At 40.4% G+C, this 24,038-nt stretch overlaps 1 protein-coding gene across 7 annotated transcripts in view; it reads right to left on the minus strand.

Annotated features, from left to right (window-relative positions):
• The window catches only part of col15a1b (collagen, type XV, alpha 1b), a 54,170-nt gene extending 34,950 nt beyond the window's left edge, over positions 1-19,220 (minus strand). For 6 of the 7 annotated variants that reach the window (XM_034613622.1, XM_034613620.1, XM_034613618.1 and 3 more), the window contains exon 1: positions 164-580. In XM_034613622.1, coding sequence (XP_034469513.1) covers positions 164-560 — 397 coding nt within the window. In that variant the 5' untranslated portion in view covers positions 561-580. Of the gene's footprint in view, positions 1-163; positions 581-18,685; positions 18,751-19,052 lie in introns of those variants that run through there. The other variant, XM_034613621.1, reaches the window with a different exon arrangement.
• Positions 19,221-24,038: the final 4,818 nt, after the last annotated feature.

The raw sequence follows: 24,038 nt of genomic DNA on the forward strand, positions 1-24,038 counted from the left end.
AATTTGCGGGTCAATTTGCTGTTATGCAACCTATAAACCTTTGTATAAACCTTTCTAGTTTTTAATACTAAATATGAAGCACACCAACCCAGAGTAATTGTGTTTTTATGCTCGTGGACAGATTTTAGGATATACATTTGAAAAGCACCCCAGTAACACTCACCACTCTTCCAGTGTTTCAGTGGTTTGTTTTGGGGCCTGGTTTTGCTGCCTGCACCTGCATTCTCCTCTGGAGAGAGCCTCCCAGGTTCTGCAGTGCTAAGGCCAGAGAGGAACTCTCCAGGCCCGGCTGTAGGAGCCAGAACAGACCCCTCTGTCTGAGTGCCACCCTCCACACTTTCCTTCGTCACCCCGTCCTTCACTCCCACTTGCCCTGTTGTCCACGGGGTGTCAGAAAGGCCCGGGGAGGTGATGGATGGAGAGGTGGTAGAGGGAGGAATGGAGGGAGGAGAGGATTCTGAGCTGGTTTTGGGGTTTGCCCAGATGAAACTCCACCATTGGGCTCGTGCAGGAGAGCAGGGGAGGAAGAGGAGAGCAAGAGAGAGACAAAGGGCTCCCATCCTCTTTCTGTGTCACACACACACACACACACACACACACACACACACACACAAACACACACACACACACACACACACACACACACACACACACACACACACACTGATGCACGCTGATCCTGTCCACTGTGGTCACAGAACACTACACATGTGCAGGACAGGTGCTGTGAGAGGAGTCACATGCAGAGTCCTACAGAATGTGTAAAAGCAAATCTCAGCACTTCAGGAGATCCAGCGTCACAAGACATATACTCAAGTAGTGTCTTTCTGTCCTCTCTGCAGCTTCTTCACATTTCTCTTCTCTTCTTCTCCCCTCTCGTTAGAAGTCCTCGCTCTCTCCGTCCGTCTCTGTCTCTTGCTCTGTTTCTAACTCCCTGACATCTCTCTCTTTTTTGCGCCCCCTCTCCCCCCTGTGTAATTACTCACTCCCCTTCCTCTGGCACTCCACCACACAGCCGACTTGGTTTTCTCTGCTCTCTTCCCCTCAGACAGGCAGATTAGAGAGTTAGTTAGTTCACTACTCCTCCCCTCCTCCTCCTCCTCCTCCTCCTCCTCAGCCTCTTTCTCTCTCTCTCTCTCTCTCTCTCTCTCTCTCTCTTTTCTGTGTGGGATCCCTGGATCAAGCTTGTGGTTTCTCGCCGCACCATATGAGCAGCCTGTCAAACTCTCCGATGCATCCGGACGCACTGATTTAGAGCAAGGAGCATCATTCACTATGCTGCATCCTCTGTGTCCCTTTCTCCTGATGCTCCACAGTGTTAATACACCACTTAGTACAACAGAGAAGAGACATGGGGGCAAAGCAGTCCCCCTGGTCTCTTACAGAACATGAAATATTTTTCCACATGTACATAAAAATGTTTTCAGCTGCTTTACAAATTCAAAATAGTCTGACGAAGAAAGAACATATATAGAAGTGTATATATATATTTTATTGTCACCGGTGTTGTTTGGTCCAGTTATATTTTGGTTTGGGAAATACTTGAGTCTTAATAGATGAGAGCTTCTTGTTATTCAGAGAACAGAGCAGATATTTTTACCTCATGAAATCTCTTGTTCGGAGCAGAATTTATTTTCCTGTGTGAAAACAATACACTTCTGTCGTAATTGAACCAAAGGGAGAAATTATAATTGGTTAAAATAAATTTGCTGCCCTTCATCCAAATTAATATCTCAATTATCTCAGATTTATTTATAAGTAGGATCAGAAGAAGACTATAGTAGCATTCTAGTTTTCGGATTTGAATTTGGTTATCAGTTTCATCTCGGTACCTAAATATAAGATTTGTCCTTAATTTGTTTCCCTAGTTTAAATTTTACTGTTCATTAATTTGTAATGCCACTCTTAACGCCCGATAAGGCATCATGTTGGTGTTAGAACTTCGAATTAGAGATGATTTAAAAATGACCAAGGCTTAAATGGAAACATGTCTCTGTGTTGCAGCTCAGTGATCAGGGGCAGAGGGAGCGAGGCCCCATGTCGATGATGACAAAGGGAAGTCTGTCCTTTTTGTATTGTGCTTCTCTAAATGTTTGGAGAGGTCCATGATGAGCTGGAGCTGCTGTGTTGCTGGGGATGGTGCAGTGGGTGGAGGGTGGAGTTGTTTGTTCAGGCTGATACTTTAATGTTAGCGGTGCGGTCACACTGATGTATGTTTTGGGGAACTTTGTTTTTGCAGTTTCATCAATCTTAAAGTTTCAAACCAAAAAAAAGCAGCCATTTTGACTTGTAATAGCAGGAAAAGCACAGGTTTTAACTGATCGGATGAAGGATGTTCTGGTGTCCTAGTGAGACATGTCAGTGTGCCAGTGAGTCAGCGAGCACAATACAAGTAGCTGAATGGAACTCTCCATTATTCATTTGAATATTTATATCTGTGTTCCACCAGCTGTGACATGTTAAAATCTTATAAATCCGCAATGGGAGTAAAACAAGATACATGTAAATATGAAAATATGTTAAAAAAATTATATTTTACGAACCTCTCCCCCTTTCCAAGTACGCGCCAAATAAATGTATTTTCGAAAGGCTGACTCCAGATAGGTCGAGTGTGTATGCTGGCCAGACCTCATTCAATAACCTGGATTTATTGATTTTATAAATATAATCTTAGAATCTGAATACATGACCACTGCTAATTCATCTGAAATCAAAACATCTATTTCAGACACGCTCATAACCATGATTAATTCAGTTTTCATTCATACGGTGCACTCACACTTCTTATCCATATTTCTACTCTGCATTTCTTTCCCCTGAATGGCTCGACTGGAGAAGGGTTGTTGGTTGTAGTTGCTGTTTGTTACTATTTTTTTCATCATATTCTGGTCCCATGCTGCTCAGAACGCATGGACATACACTTGTGGGAAAATAAGGGTGGTGGGGCTCTCTAATGGAGCAGATGATGGGCTTAAGATTTAAAGAGGGGGTGAGAGAGAGAACCCCCCCAGGGGAAGGAGCTTGATTAGTCATGGATTAGCCAAGGATGGGGGTGTGGTGAGGAGGGGATAGAGAAGGTCAGGAAGATACACATGGGGGGGACAGCCCTGATGCTTCACCACAGGGAGACCTGGCATGTCATACCAACACGCACGCACACACACACACACACACACATACACACAGCTGTCAGCCCCCTCTGAGGTGGTCAGAGGGGGCTGTTTCTGACTTTAACGGTTAGCAATTATACAAGACATCATTACAGCAGGATATGCATTGAAAGTAGTGTCAACTAACATTATACAAAAATGCTGCCTCCTGGTCTAAATGTGTTGAGTTGATCATGACAGTGACAGTGAACCTAAACAGTAAGTTGAGGGCCATAAAACCAAGACAATGAGCTGAAAGACCATAAAGAGCACCGGAAAACTATAGTAGACTTAGTGATTTATTCTTTGTGGGTCCGACACTACAAGAGACCCCTTTGACATTATACACAGGGCCTGTGCAAACCAGGTATTAACACAATTTCTGTTTGCAAAGACCCATTTATGTTATTTTTAGTGTGTGTGTGTGTGTGTGTGTGTGTGTGTGTGTGTGTGTGTGTGTGTGTGTGTGTGTGTGTGTGTGTGTGTGTGTGTGTGTGTGTGTGACAAAGAGAGAGAATTTAATGTGCTGCACACAACTCGACAATTGAACAGGATTTTCCATGTAGAATAGTAAAGTCAATTGTTTTCTTTATTGAAAATCAATCTATGGCAGTCAATGTGGATATTATGGCGGGCACGTTTAACCCTGTCATGAGTGTGCGGTTTTTGTGTGTTAAGGTGACGGGGTGTGTGTGGCGGTGGCCGAGTATCCCGGAAACACTCAGGGGACCCCTTCCTGTCTGGCTCAGAACCTTTAACCTTTTGTGTCGAGCGTCCACGGTAAGTTGGCACTAACATCTTCTTTTGATTTTTTTAGACCTGTTTATGCTTTTAATATGTTACCCAATATAAAGTGCTCCAAGCCTACTCGGCCCCCTAAAGTCAGAATCTCTATATATCCATTACAAGTATTTTTGGAGAACTTTATCTAGATAAATCTTCCTGACCTGCAGGTGGCGTTGTCCAACCTCAAGGTTCACTACTCCTCATCATTTTGCCTCAGTCACATATGTTACCTATGAGTGCACTCTATTAGCCTCCTAAAACAAATAACGTAACGTTTTGCTTTAAAGATCCTTGTTAAGTTTGAAAAGATACACAATCCTCAGTCAGTACAGCATTAGTAAGGTAGATATGAACCTTTTTAAACATTAACCATAAGACTTGTAACAAATGTAAACAAGATTTTTCTGAGATTACTTTTTTTAATCATGCAAAACACATTTAGGAGAAAGATTTTCATCTCATAGTTTTGCAACATAATCCATGTTGGAGCAACTTCAGGAACCTTACGGATATTAAGCAGTCCTGGCAACACCAGCCAGTCAGAGACAGAACAATAACAGGAGGTCATGAAGCTGTCACCTATAAACTAGGACAAGTGGTCATCATATTTGAGGATAAATTAAATGAAAGGATGTAAGGGATCATTGCCACGGCCCTTTCACCAGGCATTTGTTGTCACATAAAAACAAAGCAGCCACTCTCATGTGCAGTGATTGGTGAAAAGCTGCGACATTCTTATGAGTATTTTCAGACCCCCTTTTTTTCTGTTGGGGGTGACCCCGTTCAGGGCCTCTGGATTCCAGGAAGAATAACCCTTTCACCCTTCACCTCTCTCTCTCACTTCCCGCTCTACCTAGCAACCGCCCCCCAACAATAAACTCTAATTGGTTTACTGTCACAGCCGATCTCATGGGGATGCCATGGATTTACTGCAGAAATGAGCGGTTAAGTGGCTGCAGGAGACTGAGGAGAAATCATGAGATCGTGAGACTTTGAACACTTTTGGCACATAATTTCATAAGGACACAGCTACTAGAAATACTTGTATAACTCTGAACAAGAGCCAATCATCTGCTTGATGTTTTAGGGACTAATATATGTTGCATATAAAAACTGAAAAAGGTCCTATTTAGCTCAGATGGTAAATAAGTATTTTCATTGAATGATATATATTTATGCACAGTAAACTTAAAAAGCCCTACAAGCAGAAATAGTGTTTATTGTATAATTGCCTATTACCAATAACAATATCTACATAAAAGTACCTGTTGGTGCAATGGTGGCCCCCACCTAGTGGTCATAAACAGTAATACGTGTGAGAGTTGATCAAACCACACCATTGTATTTCCTACTCGTGTTGGCTGTTTTATTTTATTCCCTGATCTTATTTAACTTAGTCTTCAAATGTTGAATCCTGTTTCAAGTATCTAAAGTACTTTGAAACTGAGTTTTTGAGAAGTGCTGTATAAATGAAGTTCATTATGATTATCATCATTAGTATTATAATTATTTACATGACAGAAATTGTCCAATCAAAATAAGACACATATACATTATAAAGTCAGTATGTAGGTCCATGAAGTGAATATGCCAGTTTACATACCATCAGTTACGCTTAGTTATTATTTCTGTGATTAGTGGGAAATACCTAACTAGTTTGAGGCTAATCCTATTTACTCTACAATTAATACTGGCTAAGAAAGTTTTCCATGAAAATAGTTACACAAAACCCATGTTTTGTTAATACAGTTACATTATATCCACACAATACATGATGGATATGAAGAGATGCTAATAGTACTGTAGTGATACGTGGCCCCAAAAAGAGGCTTGGGAGCAACTGTCCATGACCTCAGGAAACACCACACCTAAATAAAAACATTTCACTGGTTTAAAATAGTCCTGCAGGGAAAAACAAATATAACGATGAATAAAATAACACAGAAAATATTTCTTCACCGTCCAATTCTAAGATGATGGTCAGAGTCCCTGTTTCTGTGTGTTCGTAAGTCCAACGTGGGTGTAGTTAGTTTTGTGTGTGAGTGTACAGGATGGTCCGCTCTGCCAATTAGAGCGAAAGAGGGTTTGGCTCACTGGTCAGTGTTTTTGTGCCAGAACAACAAAGTGCTCATTTACAGGGCACAACAAGTTGTTAACAATCTATTTTTAAATAAAATAATCCTTCACAAACTAATGCTCTAAATGACAAACTGACCCATTCAGCTCAAAAGATGAACTGCAGCGTTCAAGTTTAATTTAAACTGGTTATGTCAAACAAGCCCAAAGTCATCTGTGGAATTCAAAGTGGCTTTTTGTGTTGTGTTTCATTTGTGTGTGACATATAGTTTACTCTAGTGCCAGTATATGTTTGATTGACACATGCTCTGAACCAACCATAAGCCAGAGGTCCAGGTGGGCAGGCTGCTAAGGTCAACAGTGAGGACCTGTTCTCAGGTAACAGCAAACCACACAAACACATTTTCAGATGCTCTCACACACATGCACGTTGTAGCCAGTAGCCGAGCAGTCAATGAAGCCTGTGTTGCTTAGCTGTTTCTCTCATGCACCTCCCCCCTGCTAACCTTCCCTTCCTCCCTCTTCCTCTCCTCCTACAATATGTTTTCATTTCATGTTTCAAGGCCATGTTCAGGAAACGTTTGGACTGCATTTATATGGTCTTGTTGGAAAGGCCGGTGAAAGAAAGAAAGGAAGAAAGAAAGAAAGAAAGAAAGAAAGAAAGAAAGAAAGGCTGTTAAGCTACTAGGAATCAAGTGGAGGAGTGAGTCATCATCATTCAGCCAATAGAGTCACTGATATGCATCAATAACATGATAAATTAAGCACGTACACTGGTCAAATACAGAACAGAACTTTAGGGAAGAACTGTGACCTATAACTGATGCTAAACTGTGTAAATCATAGACTAAAGTAAAAAAAAAAAAATGAATGAAAAGTGTGTGTGCAGCTTGTTTTTCCTGAATCATAAATACTTAATGTAAAGTTCATGAGAAGTGAGAAAATATCATCGATTGCTGCATGAAAGTATGTCTTAATATACTTTACATCATTTTTATCTGTGACACAAATTGTGAATCCAACTTGTAATTTACTTTCACGTCACTGAGGGGCAGCAACACTTTCCGGCTGAGGCCCTGAACACGGTTGAGGTTCAGTGGTGATTGTGTGAGCGGGACAGGATCCCTGTGTCTGATCGAATCTCTTTTGTCTCCAGAGACGGCAGGTGGGACACAAAGAATGCCCGGAATGTTAGAGATGATGTCCCACGTGCACGCGCCGAGACATAAGGTGCACAATGACATGCACTTGCACTCTTTGAACCTCTGGCTCCAACCTCCAACCTCAGTGATGACAAATGGACTAGCTGCAGGCAAGAGGATGTGAGTGTGAGTGAGTGTGAGTGTGAGTGTGAGAGTGAGTGTGAGTGTGTGTGTGTGTGTGAGTGTGAGTGTGTGTGTGTGTTGCCATCACTTCTCTACATTCTAAGTAAAATAAAGTTTTAAAGTTCTTTGCAGACTCAACTGGTTCAATAGAATTCCATTAAATGGTCGTTTAGGCATTTGATTCAAATTAATATGGAAATGTTTGGAAAAACTAAAACATTGAAATAAAAAGGTTCACGTGACTTTGAGAACCATTTAAGAACCATTATATTAGTAATAGTTGTAGTAGTAGTAATTCTAGGCAGCAATTTATATAGGACACCTATGCCCATACTTTGCATGGGGAAATAGGGGTCAAATGGGAACGTTAAGGGAGGGATAGAAGAAGGGGTCTCTTGAGAACAGCCAAGAAAAAAATAGAGAAAAGAAAACAGGATAAAGATAGGGAGTCAGATATGTTATCAGAGGGAGAGTTTGGCCCGAGGCTAGGATTAACCCAAACAACTGACCCGCCTACACATCTAAACACACGGGAGAAACTTAAAGTACCTGACTTCTCTCCAGACAGGGTGTTCTCTTGTTTCGGTGACGTTCATCATCTGAGAATGTGTGTGTGTCCTTATGAGTCAGAGATCCCTCTCGGAGCCAATAGAGCGTGTAAAAGTATATAATCTAGATTGCATCGCGCTGAATGACAAATCATGTTGGGTAACATGGCAACACACAACTGATTCAAAGCAACAAGTCATGGGTTTACTGATGGCAGATTACAATAAACCCCTGTATGTGTGGATATGAGACGGAGGGAGCACATGGATAGATAGACTTTCATTGTCCAAGAATGGAGGTATAACTTCATCTGCTTGTAGCACACGTCATAGCAGCGGCTGAGCACCGGAGCAGGCTGTCTTATTCAAATGAATCTGACAGGTGGGAGAGAGGAAAGTCACACTGACAACTCCCCCGTTCATCTAAACTCTTAAATCCATTTAAAACCTGTGTGCTTTTGACGAAAGCCAACATCAAGATAGTTCTGGATAATGACCGAGGTGGGCATCCAGCCAATTGCCTTTGAGGAGTCATGGGGCCAGCCTAACACAGCCTAAGACAGAAACACACTTGACTCACCAGAAACAGGCATGTGGTCGAAGGTAAATTTAGTTTATCTAACTTTGACTATCTTAAAAAAGATTAGCTCCATTTTAAGTGGTCTAAATTTGACTGCATGGACAAACTGTGGTTTGACTTAACAACCGAGAGTTTAAAAGGCCTCGTGTTGTCAACTGTCGAATCCACTAATGTGTCATTTAGTGTCCCAGCAAGCACAAGGTTTTGTCCTGTATGTGACCTCTGACCTCTCTCCAGAGGGGGATTTTCCACAGGCTTCATGCAGTGCATATAGATTTTTGAATTAAATTCATAAATTATTGTGCAAGATGCAATAATAAAAAAAATTCATTCAATAAACACTAAGTGACGAGATATTAAAGACGACTTTCACGATTAATTTACGAATTTGAAGATTATAGCTTCAGCTGAATAGGATTCCGCCGCCTCCGCATCACTGATCCAGAACCAAGACGCTGAGTCAGAGCTCGGGCTGAAGCTAACTTATAAAGTTAATCAGTAGCTAGTGAGTTTAGCATTTAGCAGCTAAAGAGCCAGATACATATAATACTGGATAAAAAACTGAACTTAAATTTGCTCGGTAACTTAAAGCCAAGTTTAAAATTCAAAAAGGTTATGCTGTTCTATTAATGCTGGACCTGCAAACAGGCACATACATTTATTTGATAATAACATAGCATATAGCAAGTTAGTTAGGGTGTAACATTTATGCCCTCAAGTGGCCAATAAAAGTGGAACCATTGCTTTGAACTGTGACAAAATACTCACTTGAATGTGGCCAAAAATGACAATTAAAGGACAATTTCAAGCTCTTCGAACAGACGAACAAAGGAAGAGGCCTAATTAGGTCAAACCCAGTTATGTTGGTTAAACAGCAATATCTGTCTTAAGTTCTCTTACATTGGCCAACAAAAAAAACCTCAGTTTTGACTTGAGTGTTTTGAATTGAGCAACAGTGTTTTGGATTCCGACAGTGCACAGTCAATCTAAAGCTTTTCTGCAGCCTCCTGCTGCCGCTGGAAACATGTGGGGGCCCTCACATAAAAGCAAAACAAACATAAAACACTTGGTTTTCTGGTGGTTTTTCAGTATTTGAGACACTTAACTAAGTCATTTTCACCTGTTATTAGCATTATAAAACTATTATACTACATTAGTGCCGCTCTAGGGTAAAGGCATATCCCATCAAAGTCAGCTAGATTGTGTTAATATATTAAATATATTGATTGGTTTAATGGTTTCCAGGCTGCCTGTCAATACACAGGTTATTAAGACAATAACCAGTTGACTGAGCTATGAACTTCTGACTTGGAACACACACACACACACACACACACACACACACACACATATTACACAAACAGAGAACACACAAGTTCACTCAATGCCACACAGTCAGATCTGCAGTGTGTTTCAGAAGAAAGAATGCATTGTTAGGACTCGTAGGGAGTCAGAGGTGGACATCTGTGGAAGGACAGTTTCCATTACATCAAGTGTCCCTCCAACCCCTGCCATCCTCTCACCCTTACCTCACCCTCTGAAATTCCTATGACAAAGTCAGAGGAAGGAAGCAGCAGAGAGGGACCACTACGTCATCAAATGAGCAGTGCAGTGATATTTATATTATTATTACTTTCCATGTGCTAGTGTCTATTAAGTGGGACAGCTGGATTCAGAAACACAATCAGATCAGACAGATAGACAAGCAGGCAGACTGATGTGATGCTCAGTGCCCTTAAACCCATTTCCTTTTTATAATCATCTCACTTCTAAAACTGTCTGCAAATCATTGTTTGAGGAAAATTTTTTTTGCAAATAATGATATTTGCCACAAAGACCAACCATTCTTTGCTAATGTGCACATTAATTGTATAGTACCACATTGCACTTATCAAGATAATTAGGACGCTTGTTTTATGTTATCTTAGAACATAAAAGTATTATATACATGTGGTGAATGCACTCTCACAATTTAAGGCATCTTCTCTAGAAATTAAGAAGAAATTTAGATATTTGTTATTGAGTTCATCTAAGCTTAATTCTTGACTTGAGATAACGTCACCTATACTGCACCAACCAAGACAGTCAATAAAAACATCTGGTATCATAGATACGAGTTGTTACGCTATTTACATCTGCTTACATCCTGCTTATGCATGTATAAGCCCCAGAGCTTTGAATGTGAGACGCTGTGTGTGTGTGTGTGTGTGTGTGTGTGTGTGTGTGTGTGCGTGCGCGTGTTTGCTCAGCTGCGAGTGTTGTTCCCAGAGCAAACAACCCCACGGAGCTTCTCGCAACGACTCATCTCCTCCTCTAATACGAATGGTAATGAAAGACAAGGGAGGCACAGTGATGGGGGAATTCTTTTGCTCATGCAAAGTGTCAGCATCACAATCATGGTGTGAGGCGTGAAACCCACTGGGCACCGCTGATGTGACAAACGGACGCATTCATGGTACTGTAGGAAGTTTTGGACAATAAGCATCAGTGAAGTCCTGCAGGTCTGTGATGTATTTTGGAAGTGCTCCACACTGGGCAACTGTGACAGACATTTCAAGTGAACCTCGTGGAATGAAAGACAACCTTCAGTGAAATGTCGACAGGAAAATATTATCTCATGTTCCCTCCACAGTCCCTCTGGCAGAGGACCATCCATTGACGTCCACCCACTGAACCCTCACTACAAAATTCACTATTGTTCGGAACTGCAGCAGTAAAAAGTTGGTGGTATTTCTCCTCTACACCCATCTTCAGCTTGTCTGTCCGATGAGACACAGTGCACCTGATGTGTGCAGGTGCAGCCATCAATACAGTATAGTCGTAAATGGCACTTTCTGCACACAAAGTTAGACCATTCCCACGTCTTGATGTGTGGACACTGAGTATTTCTACGAAGGCATGGGGATCAACATAAGTTTAACTTTTCAAATTGTTTATTTTACACAACAATTAGATTTTCCTTATAACCCCTCAAATGATCCAAGACATGTGTAAAACAACTTGAGGTGATAAAATAGTCAAGTGCAATGAGTGTCTCTTCTCCTTTAGCTAGAAGAGTAAATAGATTTTCTAAACCAAGAAAAGTCATCTTATCTGCACTGGGATCCACCACACACATTCACAGTAGGTAGTTTTTACATATTATATAATATTTTCATATAAACTAGCAATTCATTTCTTAAAAGAGAGCAAATGGAGATTGGTTGTGACCACAGAAATAAATGGTATGAATTATACAGAGCTTGTGGTTATTGGATCCAGTGGCAAGCAATTGCAATTATTCACATTTAATAGTTATTGCCTTTGAACAAAGGTTTAGACAAAACTGTAACTGTTCATTTATGTCATTGTCATTGTGCTGTCAAAGTGCTAAAAAAAAGCAGGTAAAAGATAGTTTTCTTTCACAGTCGTGTTAATATTCTCTGAGTTATGCGGCTTGGTGATTGTGATGTACTGTTACTCATTGGGAGCACTCACAACCAAAACAGAGAATTAGGAGCAGGAACTCAGCAGCACATTCATGTCGCCTCGGGGAGCAACAGGGGAGAAGTGGAGGGGAAGAGTTTGAGCTGCTAATGCAAAGGTAAATAATGATAAGGCAGCTGTGGCACAGGACGTTCAAACAGGAACACATGTGTTGGGTTCATATTTTAAATTAAATTATTTTCACAATTACAAGCTTCAAATATTCATTTTAGTGTTAAAGAATGTTAAAACATGGATAGTGCTGCCAGATTGTTGGGCGACATCCCACAGGAGGACCAATAGAGGCCAAAGGTTATCACATGAGGGTTTGTGTTGTTTGTTGTTAGCAATTTAGGCAGATTTGTCCTTAAAGGGAACGAGGGCGTGCTGTTAATGTGAAGGAGCTCTCCGTCTGCAAACAGCACAAGCTTCATCGTTTCAGAAGCCACAGACCCAAATATGCAAAAGCATAAACACATTCACACAGAAAGACAGTGTGCTCAACCTTCCCCTTTAAACTCACACAGTTATTAAAGGTTACTTTAAAGTGAGAAAGTGAGCTGCATGTTGGAGCAGTAACATAAAATAAAACAGACAGGACAAGGGAGCAGAGGAGGATTTGGGCACCTTGGGGTCTTGAAGGGTCTCTGTATGTGATGGTCACGGAAGTAGTGTGTGAAGCAGGATTATGAAGTACATTTTTGACATTGGTCTTTTTATTTTAGGGGAAATGTTTCATGAAACAATGGTCAAACAGAGACCTATTTTTCTCAAGGTCAAATCATGACAAATGTGGTAATGGTCTCATATATTTGAGCTTTTTTAAACATGTAATATGAATATTATGTAACATTTAAATCTACTAACGTCATACATTTTAGTGCAGACACTGCATGTACCTGATTTAGAGATGTATAGAAACACAATACATTTTAATGATAGAGTTCTGATAACACAAACATAACACTCTATCACAGCAGTGCACCAGCAGTGAACAGAGGTCCATAGCAATATTAACACAGCCTAACACAAGCATGTTTAATTTGAGATGAATGCCTGATCAAGGCAGAAAAAGTCAAATCAAAGTGTGAAAAGCCGTGCAGGTGAAATATCAGTCTTCCGTGTCCTGAGACACGCTGCGGGAGTATTCCTGTTCCTCACAGGTTATGACTCGGGTTTCATGACGTCACCTCATTAGCTCTTTAAACACAGTCAGTGGCCAATTAACTGCTTTCGCTGAATTATCAGCAGAAGGTCTAGATGCTGTGGAGGAATGTGGACTGAAAAACCACTGCTGTGTTTTCACATGGGGAGACACGGAGGCAGGTCGCCATCCACCGCTCTGTTTTTGTGTGTGTAAGCTAACACTTATAGTCCTTATTTTGTCTATAAATAGCCAAATGTTCATGTTTTGTTACAATAAATGATTTACTCTACAAGTCTCATTCACTCATTTTATCACCCATGTTATCACACAGTTGGGCATGCACACTGATGTAGGCAGGGATCGAACCACAAAACCTCTGGCCTTAAAATTATGCAGAAGAGAACACCACAGAGTTGACCCAGCAGTTGGGTAGATACATTAAATTAGTAGAAAACACGGACCTCTATTTGATGTGTCATTCTTAACTAGGACTGAACCAACTGCTAACCTAGCAGCTGGTTTAAAAAAAAAAAAAACTACCTAACTCCTAATGAATAACCCTTAAAATGGCTCAACAAGTTCACCCCCACGTTTCAGTCCAGCATCATCACGCGATACTAAAGTCAGAACCAGACTATTACACGAGTGTTCGGTATAAGTTTGACTTTGTATCAATATTCGGTATGTCCACATGTAGAGCCGGTCATAAAAACCTCAAGTAACAAGTGTAACGTTTGCACATAAACAACACTGAATGCTCCCCAAAGACCTTCTTTGTATGTTTCCTTCCCCAAAGCTTGGACAGAATGGAACAGAAACACAATGATAATGATTCATGGTCCACTTTTTAAACAGTCACCATGGAAACGGTGTACCCAAATAACAACACAAGCCACCCACTAACAGTTTAATATTTCCTTTCTAAAAAACCATGAACGTAAGAGCTGTAAATTGAGTTTTTATCGTAGAAAAGCATAATGTCCGACTATAAATGCTTCTGATATCGGTCTAATATCCTCTGCAACAACACAACAGCTTTTGCTCTCCTCATTTTGAGCCCAACTGCACACCGGGAAAACCACTTCATCTTACTTCATGGAAAACATGACACCATTCACAACAGAAAAGTGGGAAAACCCCTAAAAGCAACGGCCATTCTTAATTTCAAATTTCCACTCAGAGATCTTTTCCCATTAAAATCCTACAGAGCCGACCGTTAAACACATACGGCAATGACACCTTTTACAGTTAGACCATTGTGTCCAGCAGTTTTCGAATGGAAGCCACTCCGTCTCAATGAGCACATTTCAGACAGGATGCCGCTGCAGTGAGGGCGGCCAGTTCTCCAATATACTGAGGAGATTTAGGTAAAGACCTTTCATACACTTCTATGACGTGCCAGGTTTCTAGTCTCGTAAAACACGAAATGGAACATGTTGGGATTTTCTTTCCAGGAACCGAAACCAAATAAGGTCAAGAGGGGAGACGATTCAAAGGCTCAGAGGTAAAGATACACTTAGTTAAACATCACAGGCGACTGCATGTGAATAAAATGGAGAAATGTAAAATGTGTTTTTGACAGCAGAGAAAACTCTTTCTTTAACTGATCTGAGTTCATAAAGCAAACATTCAGACACTGACAGAATAAATGTATGGCTGTTATTAAGGATATTAAACCTCACTGCAGAATAATGTGACTAGGTTTCACTGTAGAGACGAGCGTCTCGACCAAAGCAGACTCCTACTGGGCTCACCTCACAATCATTTATATTGGATAAACATAGAACCCATTCAGAGCTACTCAACCAGCAGTAAATGAAAAGTGAAGGTTCCCGGAGGCAGGAGTGTTTTTGGGGGAACAGGACGAAGTTTGAAGTGTAGAAAACAGTAAGACGGAACTCAGTGTTCAGTATTAAGGATGAAGCATTAATAATGACATTTGCTCTTAGAGAAAGGTCTAAATTTGTGCTCAATATGAATCACAGATTCTGCTACACTGCAGGTAGGAAATTAAGAGGACCCTTGACTATGTCTGCTTAGCTTGTTTACGGTGAACCAATTGCAGCCAGCATTTTGCCTTGTCCATGTGTGACTTCAGATAGCATGCTAGCATTCAAGAATCACAAGCATTACAGGGTTTGCTCGTTGTGGGAACTGCTGGGTTTCTCTATAATTTTGAAGGTCTCGACCTTACCATGTAAAGAGCCTTGAGATAATGTATGTTCAGATTTGGTGCTATACAAAGCTGTCCATTTGCACAGATGTCAATTCGCCCCTGTGAGAACTTCAACTGCTGGCTTAAGTAATTCCCTACCAGTATGTATCCATATCTTTTATACAAAATGGCAAAGAAGAATAAAAGCACAATATTCCCAATGTAAACAGGCTGTACGAAAGCAAGTATGGACAATCCTGAAGAAGAGACAGGCAACCACTTCAAAATAAACGTAGCAGAAACCCTGCCTACCTAATACTGGACATAGTCAGCTTAAAAGTGACATTAAAAATATAGACCCCCCAGAATTTTGCTGTTGAGGATTTCAGAGGGTTTCAGACATTTCAGACACTCCGAATTTTGCACCTAGCTTCATAACAATGACATAACATAACAATTGCAAAAGGACTTAAGATAAGGCTGATGCTTTCAGATTTCTTAACTCTGGAGAGTGTTCAGCAGCACTGTTACAGGGTCACACATTCATCATCATATTAACAGTAATAAATGTAGCAGTAATAAAATTACAGGCCCATAAACTACATGGTTAGATTTAGATGAAGATCATGTTTTGGGTTAAAAGGTTAGAAGACCATCATCGTAGTGGCTACAATAATAAACACACGGTTGAGGTAAAGGTTGTAGAAAGTTCATGGGTAAAGGAAACCACAGTGACTTATGTTTTCACATGGGAAATTAAAGGCGATCAACTGTGTCAAAGTCCCGTGTTTGGTCAACCCACCCAGTCCAGCTCTGCTGCCTCCAGACACAGACTTTGTCACTCTATATACTATGTCACAAAGAAAAAATGTTAATGCAGCTTCGCTTTAGCACTTTGAAGCTCTCATGTTTTGCTCCAGAGTTAACAGACAATAAGCCACAAGACTCTGGTCGTCAATCGCCTCTCAAACACACCTATATATTAGGCTACATATTAGCACATATGAACAACGCAGCAGGAGATTCACGTTCACCACAACGCAGAGATCTCCGCAGTATTCAGGTGAGAGGTGGCACAGCAAGCAGCATTTGTAGATATTTCCCTTAATTTTTTTCCAGTTCTGCATCTGCCTTGTTAGAAACTTCATCAACACGTCCATCAGCAACTGACTCAGACATTTCTGATCTTAGATACAGCCCCTCCAGATGATTTCAGGTGATTACCCAGAGTTCAGTGCAGGTTAGAGAGCATCTCAACTGACATGAAACTGGTACAGAATCAACTGTGTTCTACAGATCCCTCTTCAAAGCTCAGTGCGACCCCCTCATACAAACTTAACGCTTAATTTCTCACCCTAGTGCAGCCTTTGACTTGTGTGCCACTTCCAGCTACTTGATTGTGCGCGCATGCACCCACCCACCCACACACACAGAGGATAAAGAGGGCAGAGGAAGCACAGTCTACTGTCAAACAAACAAACAATCTCTCTCCTACAGAGCTGTATAAGAAGAGAAGAGACTCACAGCAGGGAGTAACTGACTGAACCCCACAACAGCAGACAGAGGTGTGAAAATGGAGATTGAAAGGGGGGATTGTCCCATATTATGTGGCCTGTAATGGGCGTGTGGGAGAGCAGAGAAAGACTGATCAAATTCTATAATTCCTATATAAATCCTATCATTTTGTTGTCATTGAAGACTAATCATTGATGAACAAGATTAGGAAGACTTGGAAATCACAATAACCCCTGCTTAGTGTGGGGTATGAACAAAGTGGGTATTTAGGTTACAGGAGGTGTCCTATAAAATACACTATGGCGTTGTCTTACATCGTTGTGCAGCATTAAATGACTGGAGACCTCTGTTGGGATTGGTCCACCTCATACATATCTGTGTAGGTATCCAATATGTCAGCAGACCTTTATTGGTGTGGGGAACGGTCTTCCGCCATATTTCAATCTTTTGCAGTAGTTGAATGGCACCCATACGGGCAATCAGAAATAGAAATGAACTATACATTATCTCCACAAGTTGGTTGACTGAAGAACCTTCTACAGATGGAGGAAAAATGAAATGAATTGCTGTAGCCTTTATTTAAAGCTGCAAAAAAGTTCCCTTCTCTCTTGTACAGTTGTTTTTTCACATCCAAACTCAAAAATCACAGTTTCCTTCCTATTAAGGATACGTACACACCAACACCTTGCTAACTTGTGTGTCGGGATATTGGTTGCAACGCTAGCCACTGTTCAGGGGAAGGTTTCGCCAAAGTTACTCACAAAGCAAAACATTTTGTGTTGACAGCCTCAAGGCCTTTGCCCATCAACGGCGACGTGAATAAACAGCACGAAATTGCGATTCATTCTTAGGAAAATGTTGGCTGACTATTCACATTAAGCGTGAGGCGATAAAGCTATTAGATTAAGGATTGGAAAAGAAGATTGCGCCTCAGTAAAAGATTGGGGGGATCAACATCCAGCGATGATGATTTGGTCATTTTGCTGAATTAAAAGAAAAAGAGACGAAATACCTGGGTACACCGAATATTAATAAGAGAGAAGAGCTTGGTGAGTCTCACTACTGGGTTCAGGAGCTTTAACTGCACCACAGCCACTTCAGGACGTATTTCAGGATGTCCATGGGACAGTTTGAAGAACCACTGCGGCAGCTGGCACCAAGTTTAAAGAAACAGGAGTAATTTCAGAGAGCCATTTGATCCACAGCAGTGGCTAGCCGTATGCCTGAGGTAAGATCACATTTTCTCTTGAGTAATTCATTTGAGGAAGGTCCCAAAGAGTCCTAGCTGTGCTAATTTGAATGCAACATCTTCAACAGCATGCATTCTGATTGGTTGGATGTGTATATATTTATTTTTATATGTTGGAAGTGACAAAATTTACTGCAAAGATAAAAACCACAATATTGCTCAGCAAAGTTCCGAAGCTGATGTGAAGGCTTGCATTTACTGGGTACAAATATTAATAACATGCAAATTAATTGCATGGAAAAAAACATGCCTTCTGTGCAAAGGCCTTTAAAGAAATTTACATCTGCAAGCCACCAAATTCCCCTAAAATATATGAATGTCTGGATGATCTCATCAATGTAATGGTCGATAATTTAATCTTTAACTATACACAGGACACAAATATTCTGTTTTACTAGGTCACATAAGAACTTCACTGGCCACAATGGTGAGTGCTGATACATGGGGAATAATCATCATTGGAGATAATGATACAAAAAAAAACTTTTAAACATTTATGTGATGATTCAAAACAAAAATTCACTTTTGCAAACCTTAAAGCTCCATGTGGCCATACCATCAAAATGAGAAAGGACTACATTTTGCCTTCTCTCCCAACAGTGTAGACTCCCTTTCTCCTCTTAAAATATCCATCGCCACTGTATATTTCTTTACAGTGTCAAGAAAGAAATGGAAAAGCATGAATGTTACCTTCTATAACCTGCAGGGCAGCGGTCAACCAGCACAGCAGGATGAGATGCAGGACAAGAGACCACCTGAGGAGACATGTCCGTCACTGAAGCTGCACTTAAAATGTTTGACTTTTGACAAAAACCTTTGTAAAAGTGTATTGGTGCATGTAGACAACATTCCTTTAAATTAACTATTGTTTCAACAGTTTATTGGAGAATTTGGGCTTAAAAAGCTTCACACAGTGGAAAATGCTATCACAGGTCGACTCTGAGGTGCAACTGAAAGGATTTATGATGCTCTGAATGTTTAGTTAAATCACTCAAATTAAAGTCTGTTTTCTTTCAAAGCACAAATAAATACAGAGGCAGTATCTGAATGGTCTTACCTTTGAAACATTTTAGCAGGTGAGTGAATAAAGATCCAGGTCTGGAAGTGAACTCCAAGTGCTGTGTGATGAAATTCAGCAAACTCTGTGGTCCCTCTGCCCGACTGTACAGACCTGAAATCACACTGCTGTCTCCCTCTCTCTCTCTCTCCCTCACTCTCTCTCTCTCTCGCCCTCACTCACTCTCTCTCTCTCTCTCTCTCGGTACAAAGACTTTCTCAGTTCGGAGCGAAGTGACTCTAGGCCCATGAAGTTGGGAAATTTGACTCCCTTGAAGGAAAAAAAAAGACCCCCCCCCCCCACCCCACCCTCACTCACTCAGTGGACCCTCTCTCCTGACCTGCAGCTGCTTGAGTCACTGTCCTTTCATTAATAAAATCATGATGTCTGTTATGATGTAGTTTTACATTTATAACTATCATTTAAATTAAATCCATGTCTGAATATATATAAAATGTAGTAATATTTCCAAGTCTTATCAGGCCATTAGAGTATTTTAGACGAGTGATAAATTCCCTGAAAGTTTAAAGAATTCCAAAAGCACTTGTTCAATAATGAATTAAATAATGAATGACAGAACTAATGCATTGGGATGTATAGCAAATAGCATGTAGTTGGATAAACCAGCTAGGTGGTCCTGGGGCATAGACTGGTGGGGCCCCCCCTCCCACCCTTTGTGTATTATGCATGTATTGTGCATTCTATATATATATAGAGAGAGAGAGAGAAAGAGAGATGTGGTGGGATATATATATATGGGAGCATTTTATTCTTCTCAGTAACTAATTACCATGTATACATGGTGGTGAGCATAGTGTAACAGTGCCACATAAAAAAATGTATTCAGTAAATTTGATCATTCTAAAGTTTGGTAACATTAGTTAATATGAGCCACCATTGAGTTATTTGTCATAAAAGGCCAACTGCTGTGGTTGCAGCAAAACCTTTAGTTTTTTTTAAACTGAGCCACTTGGGCAACATGCGTTTTATTCAACTTTTGTGTGATTTCTTCTTTAAAATGTGTTGCTTTAAATACATTTTGATTCAGCACTCCTCCACAAGACAGGTGACAATCATTGTTGTTAATGCTGTAATTTAGAGGCTCAAATTCCCTTATTAATGTGCAACTAGTTTCTGGTTAATAATTATCATTCACTAGGCCACACCCACTTCTCCTTGAGCCAATAAAACCTAGAGGATTTGATTTAAATAACTCCACCGACACAACATTTTATTCACAATTAATGTACATCACACAATAGAAGACCACTGCTCTAACTGCATTCTCAAAAGCACATGAATCCTTAGTGAGTGTTGGAGAAGAACAACACTCCAACACCCCAATATGAGCAAACAGTCTTTTCTTAAATTGCAATAGTCTAACTCTGCAACCATCTCCAACCATCCATCCAGTAGTAGGGGGCTTCATTATATTCACTCTATTTATTTTACATGTTGAGCCTTCCTCACCCTCTTTTAACTAAAAACTACACAGGATAACAACTATTGTCAAACCCTGAGAAACTGTAGGGACACAGATCCAATTTACTTCAAGTATAGTGTGTTTCACACCTAAATAACAAAAAGTATTTTAAATCCGTAGCGATCTTATTTTTTACCTTTAAGAAGTCATCAAATTAATATCCCGTCCACTTAGTGCTGGACTTTCATTCCCAAGCCAACAGAGACAAAGCTGCTGGGCTTAACAAGGTCTCATGGAGTCTCAGTGAAATTACCCATGTTGTGATGTTAACACCCTGCTATTAGCAGATGCTGGAATGATAATGGGATGAAGAGAAAGAAAGGTACCCTCCCTTTTCTCCTCTTCCCCCCCTCAGCCTCTGTCTTTCTCCATCTACATTCTACATTCTCTCCCTAATCCACTTGTGTTTTCCCTCGTCAGATCTCCTCCCGTATTCAGCCCTCAGATTGTTTTTCTATAAATGCCAATTAGTCAAAGCTTCAGATGTAACAGGAGGGTCAGGGGAAGCTGTGGGAAGATGATGGCTGTGGTCAGCCACAGTGACAAACAACGCTGCTTGTTATGGGAATCTGTGATTGCTGATAAAGAAAAGAGAACCAACAATATATGGACTAAATATATTATACAGAGAATTATGCAATCAATAAAAATCTATGTAACTAGTTGATCTGGTGTTTTCTTGGATTTTGAAACTGGACATTTGGAAGAGAGAAATCTGGATTTGGTCAACACATTGTGGTGATATGCAATTTAAGCTTCATTTTTTTTCTGTCTTTTTAATGGGAATGATGTCATATTTCATTTATTAAAATAAAAACTGAAATTGTTTTCAATGTTGTCATAACAACAACAACCATCACAGTTTCCTGATCAGAGGACATAAGGGAAATTAACTCCACAACCAGATGAACACACACCAGGTTCACATACAGCCTTGGCATCATGTCTCCAGGCTCATTGAGAACCTGTTTTTGCATTAATGTGAATTGATTAGCACTGTGCTTGATTAGGCTATTTATATAAAATCAGCTTGATTGGCTGGTGCCTGTGCTGCTGCTTGAAAGTTTAGCTTTTCTCAACTTCTATTGCACACAGCACAAGCAAAGTGAATCAAGGACTACATTTACATGTGCACTAGTATCCCAGTTATTGTCAGGTTTTATAAGTATAATGTTTTTGTGTATAAGCATGTAAAATGTCATATCCCAATATCACTATCCTGGATAAGCCCGTATCCCGATTTTGAGAGACCAGATTTTAATAGATGGTAGTCCGTAAGTAACCAGGATACTGGTGGATGCCACCGTGCCTTGGTTCTGTGCAGTGGCAGTGACAGCACCACACTGTCCAAAGTGGAGGACATGTTTAATATTTACTGTCCCTCTCTCCCCTTGCTGTCAATAAGGTGGATAAGCCCAATCCAACCCGATGTTGGCACTTATAATAGAGCTAAGCCCACTATAAGTCAAATCAACATTATTTTCAACAGCCACCATATAGTGCTGCTGCAACCACCACATTAAACATCACAGGCGCCTGCGCAAAGAACACAGGTATAAATACCGGGGATACTTCAACATGCATAGAGGGAAATTAATAAACAGATTTCTGTATTCCTGAATATGATCAAAGCCCTGGATATTATTGCACATATAAACAGTCAATGAAACCACAATACGGCTCGGAACACATTCACAGTGAATTAGCAGCGCTCTCCTTTGAAACCTCCAACGATTATGTGTGTGGGATATCACCAAATTATCAAACAAATGCTGGCTTGACTGTCATACTAACAAAAGCAAAGGATGAACAAGGTCAGTAGGATTTGGGACCATAGATATAAACATAGTGTCTTGGCTGTTTGTTCAGGAGATGATTTTACTTACACAGGATTAGTACAAACTTGGTTGATGGTGCCGGGTAAAATGTGATTCTTACTCCGGTCACCATGGACATAAGCAGTTGTAGAAAAAACAGGGTATCATTAACGTCAGTATAATTCATTTTCTCTGCACTCTAAAAATCTGAATAGATTTCATGGCAATCCTTTCAACAGTTGCTGACTTAGTTCAGTCTGGACCAAAGATTTGTTTCTAGACAAGGATGCACTGTTTTTATTCACTGAAGCTGTTGAGTTATTGCCTGTGGGCGCCCCCCAGTAGGAAACCCTTTTTTTTTGTCACTTAACCTGTGACAAAACAAGCATTGTGCACTACGGACAAGAGTCAATATGATCTAGTAAATCACACATATTCAGTAGGTCTTTTGTGCAGTGGTAACATGTTAGGAAATACTTAGGCTGCACTTGGCAAAGAGCCTCTGTTCAGAGCTTGGTCGTGAGGTTTGTCTCGTGTTGATGATGTCATATCTAGACGACCCCAAGGACAGATCATGGCAGGTCTTATGTTTACTCTCTCTTCAAGAAACACGACCTGTACCATAATGCACATATACCATATAATGTATAATGCCCCCCCCCCCCCCATGCAGAACATCAGAGCATGTCTCTGCAACCTCAGTTAAACTTAAACAAAAATTGTGCAAAATGTTATTAATAGAAAGTCCAACATTTAGAAAAATGAAGACCCATCATAACCCCCTCTTTCACGAGCTCTGAGGGATTTTTTTAATACGGTGACACTCATTTAGAAAACAATGCATTGTCAAATTAGGGTCTGAACCTCAGCCTGTGCTTCACAGTGGACAAAGAGTGAGGCTTGCAGACAGACAGTGTAGCAGATAGTTGTAGCTCAGACAGTGATCAGACATCAGACAGGGTAGGTTGTTGTTGTTGTTGCTGTCCTGTGCGTGATGACCCAGCTAGCCGCTCTGCAGGACAAACAGGAGGCCATTTATCCTGGGCCAAGTTTCCAGACAGCTTCTTACTGCAGATTGTCTTTGTTCTTTTGTGAGCCAGGAGACAAGAAAAGAGAATTTCAGAAACTGAGCCTCGGACCGTTATGTAAGAGGTGACAACAAACCAGCTCAGATTTCATCTGTGTCAGAAGGGCATTACACACAATTGTATATACTCTCCTCGTTATATATATTACTTTGAAAAATCTTACTCTGCTACATAAAAATAATTTTAAATGTTATTAATGGTTGTGATATCAAATAGAGGATTTTTTTGGACTAATAAAGTTTAAAGATCTTGAATAACAGTGGAGTGAATTATGTAAAACAGGTGAGTGATGATTGAAGTTTGTAATTGCACTTGTGTTCGTTGACCTCCCAGCATTCACTGGGGCAATAGATTGTTGGAGATACATCTTATTTTATGCCTGTTCCTAAATCGGTTATTTCGTTCCCCACTGTTTCCAGATTTGGATCTGTATTAAAACAATTAAATATTTTCAGTGAATGTGGTCAGACCAGTGGTCAGTTCTGATCACTTTTAAACTGCTTTAAAGAATCAACAAATCAAAAAAAAAGTTTAATCTGGATGAATACAGTTATCCTCACATAAAGAACAGGGACCCGAACCCTGTTGGTGGTAAAGT

Source organism: Hippoglossus hippoglossus, chromosome 17 (genome assembly GCF_009819705.1).
Source record: "Hippoglossus hippoglossus isolate fHipHip1 chromosome 17, fHipHip1.pri, whole genome shotgun sequence".
Classification (NCBI taxonomy): domain Eukaryota; kingdom Metazoa; phylum Chordata; class Actinopteri; order Pleuronectiformes; family Pleuronectidae; genus Hippoglossus; species Hippoglossus hippoglossus.